At 43.4% G+C, this 12,236-nt stretch overlaps 1 protein-coding gene across 4 annotated transcripts in view; it reads left to right on the top strand.

Annotated features, from left to right (window-relative positions):
• The window catches only part of Camk1d (calcium/calmodulin dependent protein kinase ID), a 389,880-nt gene that overhangs the window by 323,000 nt on the left and 54,644 nt on the right, over positions 1 to 12,236 (top strand). For all 4 annotated transcript variants that reach the window (XM_074056647.1, XM_074056644.1, XM_074056645.1 and 1 more), the window contains 2 exons: positions 2,983 to 3,121; positions 9,673 to 9,799. In XM_074056647.1, coding sequence (XP_073912748.1) covers positions 2,983 to 3,121; positions 9,673 to 9,799 — 266 coding nt within the window. The remainder of the gene's footprint in view (positions 1 to 2,982; positions 3,122 to 9,672; positions 9,800 to 12,236) is intronic.

Genomic DNA, 12,236 nt, shown 5'->3' with positions numbered 1-12,236 from the left:
TTAGTATTGGTACATTATTTTTACTGTCTAGCTTCTACACATTTCCCCTGTGCCTCGGTTTCTAAGGAAACCAAACTCCTTCTGAGTAATGTTCAGGAGAGTAGAGCCCTCTTGCAATTTGAAGCTGGAGAAGCAGAGTATTAGATGCACAGAGCACTGTGGCTCTGAAAGTACGTACCCCATCCTTGATCCCATGCTTCTCGCTCACTGCACTGTGGCCGTGCAATTACTTTCACACAACAGAGTCCATCAGTGCCTTCCATAGCAGAAGAAAGGAGAGAGGGGAAGCAGGGTAGATCCACTGTGAGGAAGGCAGAGGACTAGGCAGGTTTGGGACATCATGGAGTATTCAGAGCAGGAGGTAGGGTGGTGGAAGAACTGAGCATTCTTGCCTGAGGGCCTCTAGAAGCTACAGGGAGAGGAGGAGGTAGCAGGCAGGCCAGCAGTGAGAAAGCCCTGGAACACCAGTTAGGGATGCCATTATTGGAAGATAGATCAATGGTCGAGGATGTGAAAGGTCACCAGCAAAGACTCTTCTCCATGGCAGCATTATTGATTGGCAGTAATTGTGCATAGTGAGAGGGCTGTGCCTGTATTGGGCACCCAGTAAATGCACAGTGTTGAGAAAATAATTAGGTGAATGCCTCCAGGGTATCCAGGCTCCCTTGCCCTTAGCAGCAGCTGTGCAAAGTTTCAGACACTTAAGCTCATTGGGGAAAGGCTCTAGGAGAAAAAATAGATTGAGCTTGGTGTCAGTTGCCAAAAGGCAATGTCTTGGGACTGTGGCTGACACCATGGTTGTCAAAAGGTACTGTCTTCTTTGTTGTTTCCATTTCTTTTCACTCTCTGAATTGCCTTTGATCTCTCCTGAGTGCCTTTCCTTTCCTATCTAGAATGTCAGTTTGCTCAGGAAATGAAACATTATCCAAGCACAATATTGCTTGGAATAACTACAGGTGATGGGAGAAAACTCAAACACACAGGCCTTTTATAGCTGCAATTGCTGTTCTCTTTATTAGCTTTTTATAAAGAAGGTTTCAGTGGATCCATTATCACACATTCATTGCCATGACTTGCAGAAAACGAATCACATCTTTGCTTGAGTATGTGCGTCTATTACCGCTAGCACCTATCTTTTATTGTGTTAAAGCTGTAAAAGTTGTTTTAAAACTGGTTTATGACTTTAATATTTCAAATAAATCTGTTTCATGTTCTTTTGAAAACTTTGTTTTTTCAATAGTGTTATTATGTCCCTGAAGCTTATTTCCATGATGACGTTATTATTTGAATAAAGCACTGTTTTTCTTGGACACACATATACTCTAAAAGTTTGAAGTTGCGTTGTTTCTGTTCTAGGCTGTATAGAACTCTGAGTCATTAGACTCAGAGCATCATAAAATATCAGAGGTGGGAGTGGCTGTTGAGCTTGTCAACAGGACTTGACCTCTGTCAACGCAGTCCCCATTTTGATAAATTAAAATGAAATACATTAAATGCAATCTGAAATCCAAAGCAAACTAAAATGAAATATTGTCACTAGCACCAAAGCAATACAGTTTGATACAGTGTCCTTTGTTTCTTTCTCTTTGAAAAAATCACAAATTGCTTTGAGTTTCTGACACCTCTAAGGCCCCGTGCCTAATCACTGTTGAAAATGGTTGCCTGAGTACTATTCACAATAGCCAAGTTATGGAAACAGCCAAGATGCCCTACCACTGATGAATGGATCAAGAAAATGTGGTATCTATACATAATGGAATTTTATGCAGCCATGAAGAAGAATGAAATGTTATCATTCGCAAGTAAATGGATGGAACTGGAGAACATAATTCTGAGTGAGGTTAGCCTGGCCAAAAGACCAAAAATCGTATGTTTTCCCTCATATGCAGACATTAGATCAAGGGCAAACACAACAAGGGGATTGGACTTTGATCACATGATAAAGCGAGTGCACACAAGGGAGGTATGAGGATAGGTAAGACACCTAAAAAACTAGATAGCATTTGTTGCCCTCAACGCAGAGAAACTAACGCAGATACATTAAAGTGACAGAGGCCAATAGGAGAAGGGGACCAGGAACTAGAGAAAAGGTTAGATCAATAAGAATTAACCTAGAAGGTAACACACATGCACAGGAAATCAATGTGAGTCAATGCCCTGTATAGCTATCCTTATCTCAACTAGCAAAAACCCTTGTTCCTTCCAATTATTGCTTATACTCTCTCTTCAACAAAATTAGAGATAAGGGCAAAATAGTTTCTTCCTGGTAACAAGGGGGTAGGGGAGGAGAGGGAGGGGCTGGGGGGTAAAGAAGGGGGTGGGGGGGAATGGGGAGGAAATGACCCAAACATTGTATGCACATATGAATAAAAGAAAAAAAAGAGCTAATACAACTTGGAATACACTGAAATCCAGAGTATATTTTTTAAAAAAAAAGGAAATGGTTGCCTGGATTGATCTCCTCATTTTACAGATATAAAGATTGAGGTCCAAGGATTCAAGAGGTGTTCGCACACTCAATAGCTCAGGAGCAGAACTTGGTTAAGAACCCAGACATCCAAAGCCTTTCTCACAACACTCCCCCATCGTGGAGGGCCAATCCCATACAAAGAGAGATCTGGTCCAATGTCATCTCCCTCTGTGATGCTGATATTCAAGAAGGTCATTTCGAATTCACATTGTCACAGCAGAGCAAAGTCCAATGTCAGGAGAGACTTCTCAGGCATGGTTAGTCTATGAGTCCTGGTTTGTTTTATCTCCTTTATTTCACTCTGGACATTTCTACTGCCATGACATAGGAACACTTTCTGGGGATAGCTTCTAGGACAAACTCTAAACCCAAACATGGATTCATTTTTGAAATAAAGTTTGAGTCTTTTATCACATGGAGCGCTCTTAGTGATGATTTTCCCTGCATAATCCAACAGGTCCTCCCAAATTTCTAATTTATTCTTTTTGTTTGTTTGTTTGTTTTTTAAACAGTGTATCTGGTGGAGAACTATTTGATCGGATAGTGGAGAAGGGATTTTACACAGAGAAAGACGCCAGCACTCTGATCCGCCAGGTCTTGGATGCTGTGTACTATCTCCACAGGATGGGCATCGTCCACAGAGACCTGAAGGTGAGGCCATTGCTTAGCAACACCCACCAGCCAAGCCATAACCTGTAATGCACTTGTTGGAGAGAATTGGTTCTGATGGAGGTGCAATCAACTATGCCATTTTGTGTACCTTTTGTTATCAGTACTTTTAGGGTACAAGGGTCAATGTCACTGGCAAATGTTTGGGAGATTTTATAACCATTGTGCAGCCAAAGGATCATAGAGAGGTAGCTTGAGTAATTGCTGTAAGCCCTTCTGAAAGATTATTCTGTTCAAGCCATAAAGATCATGAAAACCCTTCAATCCAGAGCAGTTCTTCAGAGCCTTATCCCAACCCCAGCCCCATTTCAGCCCAACATACCATATAAAAGACAGGGAGCAACAGGAGACAGTGTGAGAGAAGAGAGGAGAGAAATAGAAGATTGGTGAGATGGTGGGTTTAAAAGGCTACAGGTGCCACCTTCTCCCAATGTCCTAAAGTTTCCTTTCTTCTCCTTTTCTTCCTTTCTTTTTTTTTCCCATTGGTTTTTTTTTTTTTTTTTTTTTGAGACAGGCCTCAAGCACACAGTTCTCCTGCCTCAGCCTCCTGAGTGCCGAGGTTATAGGCAGTTATATTTTCTTTATAAGGTGTTGGCATCAGCACTGAAAGGTCTGGGACTTATCACAGGCACCTTGGCCTTCTCCCAAGTCTATGTAAATAACCAGAGGTAGATATCACACACGTGAACTTGAAAACAGTGAAAGCAGCATTGCTGACCACAGGTTCTACTGAGGCTTCATGCTACAGCACTTGTAGGTTACAAGTCCAGCCCCAGAGTGTACTGCACTCGTAGAACAGAAATCTTCCCCAGCATCATGCCCACATAAGCATAAACACAGGATTGTATTCTACTGAAACCATGCTATACCCAACTGTGGGGAACCTAAATTGATATAAAGAATCAATTATAAACATTTGTTAAAACAGAGTTTCAGCACCTGTCCAATATCCACTACTGGGTGTGAGGAGGTCAAGCAGGTAGCCTTCCTTTCATGAAGACTCTGTTGGGCTGAGGGTGGGGCTCAGTGGTCCAGGGCTTGCCTAGTGTGCACAAGGCTCCAGGTTCCATCCCTGAATAACGTGCAAACATAAAAAATGACCACTGTCAAGGTTTCTCTTCCCTCTACAAATCATTTTCTATCATTTTTCCATTTCCATAGGCCATTTTTGTGCTTTCTTTTCAGAGATAAAAGATGTTGGCATGTATCAGAATTGCCTAGTAAAATCTTTGCCCACTGGCCCTGCCTAGAGTTTCCTATTCTGCAGGTCTGCAGGGGCCAAGAACTTGCACTTGTGTGGGTGATGCTGGATGCTGATCTGGGAATCACTCTTGGAGAAGCACTGGACAAGGGAATTTGGGAAGATCAGCCAAGTCCTTCCAGCCTTTGCTATCTTTTTGCCAGGTGAAGGGCTGTGAAAATGACCAGTTGATCTCCAGGGCTCAGAAGCTCTGTAGAGAGCCAGGGAAGGGCTCGGTCAGCCAGCCTGTCACCTCCATGCCAGCCAGTGGGCCTTCTCTGTTCTCTTGTACCCCTGTTGCCTGCCAGTCTTGCTCTTCCAGAAAGTGGCAGGCAGCTGTTGCCAAAGTTAGTGTTGTGACTGTGAGAGATGTGGTGTGAGAAGCTAGCTGTCTATACTTATTAGAGAAATAATTTCCAAATAGATTAGTCATATGCAGGAAGAGCAGTGTTTATCTCCCTCTTAGAAAGGAGGACCAGTTGAATGGAAGGTACGGTTTTTACTCCTGTGTCAGGCTTTTCGACAAGTACTTGAGGGTCCCAGCCTGTGGAACTTTCAGAACACCAGGCTTATCATTGAAGAAAGAACACAGACAATTTAGGATCTTTTGTGTTCTCTTTTCATAGGCACAAATGAGTTTGATCTATGTGGAAGAAGTTGGGATTGCAAAACTAAATTTCATAGACACCTAAGATAATTAAAATCACCTATATAATCTAGGCTACAGCAACAGAGAGTTTAATGGTATGGATTAAAGAGGCAGGCACACTCTGGGACATCACCCCGCAACCCATGTACAGATACATCCTCTTCTCCTTCCAGAATGGTGTTCTTGTGTTTTGTGAAGCAACCAGAGTTGATCAAGCGTTCTTTTATTCTAAAACCACCTCAGATTTGGATGGGGGTATCTCAGCCCCTGCACTGTGGAGAATTGGGATTGGGCCATTCTTTGTGTGAGAGGTGGTCCTGGGCTCTGAAGGGTGGTTACCAGCATCTCTGACTTTTTCCCGATAGATACCAGTACCAATCCTAGAGTTGTGACAGCCAAAAATGTCTCTAGACTTTGCCTCTTGTCCCCTGAGAGGCAAAAATGCCTCCTGCTAAGAATGACTGGGTTAGGAATGTGACGCTATTGAACACTAACCTCACTGGAAGCGTGTCTCCAATCTCTTAAAAGATTGCCATGTGAGTTATTGAGCGTGTCTCCAATCTCTTAAAAGATTGCCATGTGAGTTATTGTAAAGGGTGGAGAGCCATAATCCAAGTCAAGTATTGGCCACCAGTTATCTAGCAAAGATGTCATAATTGGCAGCCAAAAAATAATTTTTTTAGGTGAGTCCAAGTCATCCTAGGACCTCAGACAGAACTGCAGTATAGTGTGGCAAGATCCCTCCCTGTCACCCCAACCCTACCACCCTCCTGCTGCCCTCTAGTGGCCTCCCATCCAGATTGTCCCTTAGCCTATCCTCTCAGCCATCTCCTTCACTGCTCCCAGGAAAAGTCTGTCTTTACCAAGCCTTGAGCCAATGCAAAGTATTGGTCCAAACTGTGAGTGAACGTCTAGTCGATTTAACCCTCCTCTGGTATAATTGCTTTTCAAAGGAGCGTTTTATTGACCCAAATGAATATCCTGTAGAGAGAGAGACACATTGGGAGATCCTGTGCACCTGTGGCAATCCCTTTCCTACACTAAGCCTTACTTAGTGGCACAGTTCTCTTGCTTTTGGTTCCTTCTTTCCTGCTTCTACAGTTGCAGAAGTCCTGGAGCAAGGAAGGTGAAAAATCAGAAATTATAAAAACATCCTCTCTGCATCTATGATTGGTTGCACACTGTTTGTCAATGGATGTTCCCTTAACATGCAGGAAAAAAAAAATACTAACCACCTGATTTTATGATGAGCGAATTCTCCACACTCTATCCCCTACCCCCATTTCCTAAGTGTTCCTATTTCAGGTATTGATTGACTTATTTGGTTTTCTTTTAAAAACTCATTTGAAAGCATCCTCCAGCATACACTTTATTTTCTTCTTTCTCATGCTTCACGCACAAAATTGTCACTGTGACTATTGAGTTCCATTCTTTTTTTGTGTGTTATTATTGTGGGTGAATGATAATATCTTTTCCTTGAGTTCTTTTGAAGAACAAAATTATTTTGACACTTGTTAAAACAATAGAAAGCCTTTATTCAAGACTCTTGCAGTCGAGGAGAGAGATTGAGCTCAACTTTGAATACAACAAGAACAAGTGGGGAGAGTCTGGGAGCCGTGGGAAAGCACTAAGAGGAGACAGTTGGGATGAGTGGTTCTTGCTAAAATGACCTAACAGGGTTCTTGCTAAAGGCAGATTATTGCCAAGGACTGGGACACAGACAAAGACTCTCTCCTTTGACTTAAATTGATCCAGGCTCCTCTGAGTCTTTTTGATGGGGCCCCAGCCTTGGACTCTTGCCTTTGTCTAGGAACTCTACTGTTTAGCCCAGTTTTAGCAAGAATCCTCCTGAGTCAATTTAGCAAAAATCCCCTACCCTTAATATTTGACCAATTCCTTATTCCCCATCCTCATATCATGTTACCCTTGCCCGCATTTACCAGAACTTCTGTCAAATTGGTTTAGCCAGAATCCCTCTGGCTCCTGAAGTTTCCTTAAAGTCATTTTCCATGAACTCCTTCTCCACCACCACCATCCTGCTCCTTGGCTATAAATCTGCATTTGACCTTGTAGTATTTGAAATATGTCTGATCTCTTTTCCTTATTGCAAAACCCCTTTGTCATTGTACAGAGTACTTGTTGTTTTTTACAACTATCTGAGGGCTGACTGAGTGGTTTACATGGTAGAGTGCCTGCCTAGCAAACATGAAGCCCTGAGTTCAAATGCCAGTACCATAAAAAAATTGAAAAAAGTACCTGAATAATTTTTCTCCTTAACAACATCAAAAGCAGAGAATGAAGGTACTGGGCTTGACTCAGGGCCTCACACTTGCTAAGAAGGCACTCTGCCACTTGAGCCACTCCACCAGCCCAAGGATGAAGTACTTGATCAGATTTCAGGGGCGGGGAATTCTCTAAATTAACTTAGTCAAAGTCTTGCTAAGACTGGACTAGGCAGACCTGGAAGAGCAGAAGGAGAAACATAGGAGGTCAAGGTCAAGGTCTTGTAGAGAAGAGTGCCAAGGACTAAGTTTGGTCAAGGACGAATCTTGGACAGTTCTCACAATTTTTTTTTCATTTTTCTTTTATTATTCATATGTGCATACAAGGCTTGGTTCATTTCTCTCCCCTGCCCCCACCCCCTCCCTTACCACCCACTCCTCCCCCTCCCCCTCCCCCCCCTCAATACCCAGCAGAAACTATTTTGCCCTTATTTCTAATTTTGTTGTAGAGAGAGTATAAGCAATAATAGGAAGGAACAAGGGTTTTTGCTGGTTGAGATAAGGATAGCTATACAGGGCATTGACTCACATTGATTTCCTGTGCGTGGGTGTTACCTTCTAGGTTAATTCTTTTTGATCTAACCTTTTCTCTAGTACCTGTTCCCCTTTTCCTATTGAGCAGAGCCTGCCCAGTGAAGTCCCCCTACCTTACCCTGGAACTGTAACCCAGATGCCCAAACCCCATTTCAGATCTCCCAGAAGACAACGAAGACATTCTACCATTTAATGCCCTCACAGGCAATGCTGCCACACATCAAAGCCAAGAACCACTTTTCTAACCAAGTGTGGTCATCTACACAGAATAGTTCCCAAAATTCAATACTTAGGAACCAAAGATTCACCGCAAAGCCCTGACAAGAGAGAAAATGGCCTTCCCTCAGGGCTGGGGAGAAGAGCAGGATGGGAAATGGTGTGGGAGAATGAGTTTCCCATCAAATTCTTCATGTTGTATTTCTTTTAAGGTTTAATGTCATTGAGAGCCGTGCTTATTTATTCAGTCAGTAAACCTTCAGAATGGTCCTAGTGGGTGGATGTTCCTGAACAGTAGAGGTGACAGTCTTGGACATTATCTCCCTCAGGAAGAGCATCAACTGAAGTCACTCTTTCCCCAAAAGACAAAAGCAAAGGCAGGGACCTTCTCTGTGTTGAGATTCTCAGCTCAGTGGAACGGGGACAGTCCTGAGGCTGTAGCATCACAGTGTCTATAAACCCCACCCTGTTCCTTCCTAGAAACAGTGGGATTCTGGAGTTCATATAATATGCCGTGCAGACGAAGACTTATTGCCCTTCCTAAGCCCCTTCCATCTGCCTGGACTGTACTTTACCCCTGATGCTGCAGAGCTGCAGTCGAGACAGGAACCTAGGACTATAAGAAATAGGGTCTGGGAGTGTGGTTCAAGCCAAAGGCCCAGAGTTCAATCCCCAGTCCAAAAAAATAAGTTTAATTTTTGCAAGTATGGTGGTGTACATCTGTCATCCCAGCTCCTTGTGAGGCAGAGACAGGAGGATTGTGTTTAGAGACCAGCCCAGGCAAAGCTAGCAAGACCCTATCTGCAAAACAAACTTTAGAAAAGGCAAAAAGGATGGGTGTGGAGGGGAGGTGGGAGGAGAGGGTGGCCCAAGTGGTAGAGTGCTTGCCTAGCAAGTGTCAGGCTCTGAGTTCAATCCCCAATACCCCTCTAAAAATGTAAAGAAAAAAAGAAATGTATAAGACCTTTACTATGTGTTATTGCTACTGCCTGAGCTCTGTCTATGCTGTTCAGAGAAGCAAACAAGAAACCATTACAGTCCATGCTTTGCAGACCTTGGCATCCCTAAGGACATGTGGCTAGAAACTGCTACATCTTCCAACTCATTCTGCTTCCCAGGGAGGAGAGGGGGGAGGTGCCTGTTGGTCTCAGGAAGACACTAAGTACAGTCCCTCTGCCAGAACTATGGGACACCATGGGATGCTTCTGAGGGAAGGGAGAGAGACCTTTGGACTACAGAAAAGTAGCTGGTAAGGGTCGCTCATGAAAATGGAACAGATAAGTGGTTTATTTCCTGGAAATACCCCTCGACCTAATCAAGAACTGAATCCACAGCCTAAGAGGCACCTGCTTTTTAGAGTGCCTCAAAGTATGATTAAGCATTTTAAGTAGACAAAGTCTTAGTAAAGGAAAGGGACTTACATTGATTGAAGACCTTCCAGGACTAGATGCTAGGCAGGGCCCTCCACACATGTCTATTTTCATAGACATCTATTATGTCTGAAGGTCAAGGATGGTCTTAATTGTGAGTAGCTTTTGCAGTTTGGTGAGTCTCTCATAATTAGCCCAGATTTAAATATAATCTGTATGTTTTTGTCTTATTTTTTTCCTAGCCTGAAAATCTGTTGTATTACAGTCAAGATGAGGAATCCAAAATAATGATCAGTGACTTTGGACTGTCAAAAATGGAGGGCAAAGGCGATGTGATGTCCACGGCCTGTGGAACCCCAGGCTATGTTGGTAAGAAGTGTGTGTGTGTGTGTGTGTGTGTGTGTGTGTGTGTGTCTGTGTGTGTGTGTCTGTGTGTCTGTGTGTCTGTGTGTGTGTGAACACATGTGTGTGGCATGTCCTCCACATCTACTCCATCAGTCTTCTTAAACATTTGAGCCTGGCATATGATCACAGCTGCCTTGATTTCTCTTGAGGGAAGAATAAACATATTGAGAGGTACTGGAACAAGTTAGCAGGGATGTGATTCCCCCCGAAACCTTTTAACAGTTGGCCAGAAATTCTGTTTGGTTTGGTTGTGGATCTGACTGGAGGCTGAGAGTTAGTTTGGAGGAATACCCATGTTCTTATACCAGAAATATTGCATGTATCTGCTGTTGAATGATTTACAGTGAAACACTGAGATTACAATAAGGTGCAGATGATAAAACACTCAAAATGTTGAGACAGATGCAGCTAGAGAAAAAATCCTGGTATCAGGAACCTGGTAGGAACCTTGGTGATGTTATTCTCTTGAGTCAGCTAACCCTCATCTGTGCTGGCCAAGCTAGGAATTATGAAAGTTTATCCTAAAATCAGAACCCCAGATTCTTTTGCTAAACATACAAAATGTAGAAAAGGCTATTGACAGATCTGAGAGCTTGGTTACTGAGATTTATCTTCTTTCTTCTGGGAAACTGGAGAAAAATCATGGAACTTTCTGTTACTATAATGAATACCTAAGACAATTGTCTTATAAAGAGAAAAGGTTGATTTTAGCTCACAGTTTTGGCAGTTTCAGTCTATGATTGGTTGGCCCTGTTGCTTTTGGGCCTGTGGTGAGGTGTTCTGGTAGTGGCAAAACCATTTACCTATGGCTGGAAGAGGAAGGAGTTGGGAGTCCTAATATCCCCTTCGAAGTCACCCCCAGGGACCAGAAGACCTACCACTGGGCACTACCTCTTAAGTGTTCTGCCAGTCTTAACAGTGGCTGTAGGCTAGGGACCAAGTCTTTTAACACAAGGGTCTTTAGGGATGCTTATCCAAACTACCGCAGGAACTATTTGTGAATATTTTGTGACTTTTGTTTACATCAATGTATTCATTCATTCACTCATCACATGTAAATGAAGTACCTACTGTGTACTCAACATTGTTCTGGAAACTGAGGTTAAGGCCATGAATGAGACAAACATCATACCTGCCATCAAGGAGCTTGCACTGTGGTTGTAACAACATACAACAAACCAATAAATGAACAGATCATGTGTGTCATGAGGAAAATAATGGGGACATGTGATAGAGTAACTCTGGACAAGGAGGAATTAGGACTGGGTGGAGAACCAAGAGGAGATTTGGGCTTTCATATGGGTAAGGAGAAGAGGCCAGCCACAGGAGTTAGAGGAGGGTGGGGTGTTTCAGGCAGATAAATCAACTTAGGCAAAAATCCAAAAGCAGAAAGAGTGCAAGCTAAATATGTCTAAGAACCAGAGACAAAGGAGGTTGGAAAATGGAGAGCAAGGCTGAATTCTTGTCATGCAAACCATGATATCTTTCTTCATGAGGACAGTGAGTGAGCCCATCTGGGAAGGGAAGAGTGGTTTGGAGACACTGGAGCACTGAGAAATTCCCAGGGACCTTGTAAGCACTTCCAGTCCTTGTATAATTATGGTGTCATGTCAACCTGGTAGTCACAACTGTTTCATTTTCAAAGTAACTAAGGGAAGAGAAGAAAAGAGTCAGCTGAGGGGAGTGACGAGGAAAATGAGGGAACGGGTAGGGAACCAAACAGACTTAGAAGGAGGGGAGCCACCTGGTGAAAAGTGGAGGAAGAGGGGGGCATTTGTCGCAGGTGGGGCTGATGACCCTGGATCATTAATATGCACAGGACAGAGAAGGAGGTTGCTCTGAGCAGAGGTCCCATCTCCTGGTCAGGAAGACTTTGCTCTTTCCAGCAACATCCAAGGTACTGATACTGTGGTCCAGTTTCCCCTTCAGAAAGTAGGCTCTTGAGTTAGGATTGAAATGCTGTGACAAAGACAGTCCGTATTTACAGATGCATCGTACTGTTCTTTTTGACTCTGATTTTGGAAAGCTCTAGCACTTTCTAGATTGACTTTTCTTCTTCTGCATGTTGGCCAAGCTCATGGAATGGTCTCCCTGAGTTTCTAAGTGGATGTCATTCACGGGTCTGGTTTCATTTGCTGCTGGGTCTAGTGCTGATGGATCCAGGGACGGTGTTTAGACATGACCCTGCACTGAAGGGTAGCTGGTCGAGCCCATGGGTAATTCTGTTGTCAGATGCTAAGTTTTCTTTGTGGAAGGTTAAGGAGAAAAGGACTAGGGGAATATAGTTACTCAGTTTGCATTTTCTGAACAGGGAGACTCCTTGAAGGGTCTGGAGTAAGCCCTGAGGAGGGGACACAACATCAGAGCAGAGAAGGGATGATCTCAGGTCTATATGGACACC

The sequence above is a fragment of the Castor canadensis genome, chromosome 15 (genome assembly GCF_047511655.1).
Source record: "Castor canadensis chromosome 15, mCasCan1.hap1v2, whole genome shotgun sequence".
In the NCBI taxonomy this organism is placed as follows: domain Eukaryota; kingdom Metazoa; phylum Chordata; class Mammalia; order Rodentia; family Castoridae; genus Castor; species Castor canadensis.
The sequence above is the reverse complement of the archived record's forward strand: the minus strand, read 5'-3'. Positions and strand labels throughout refer to the sequence as shown.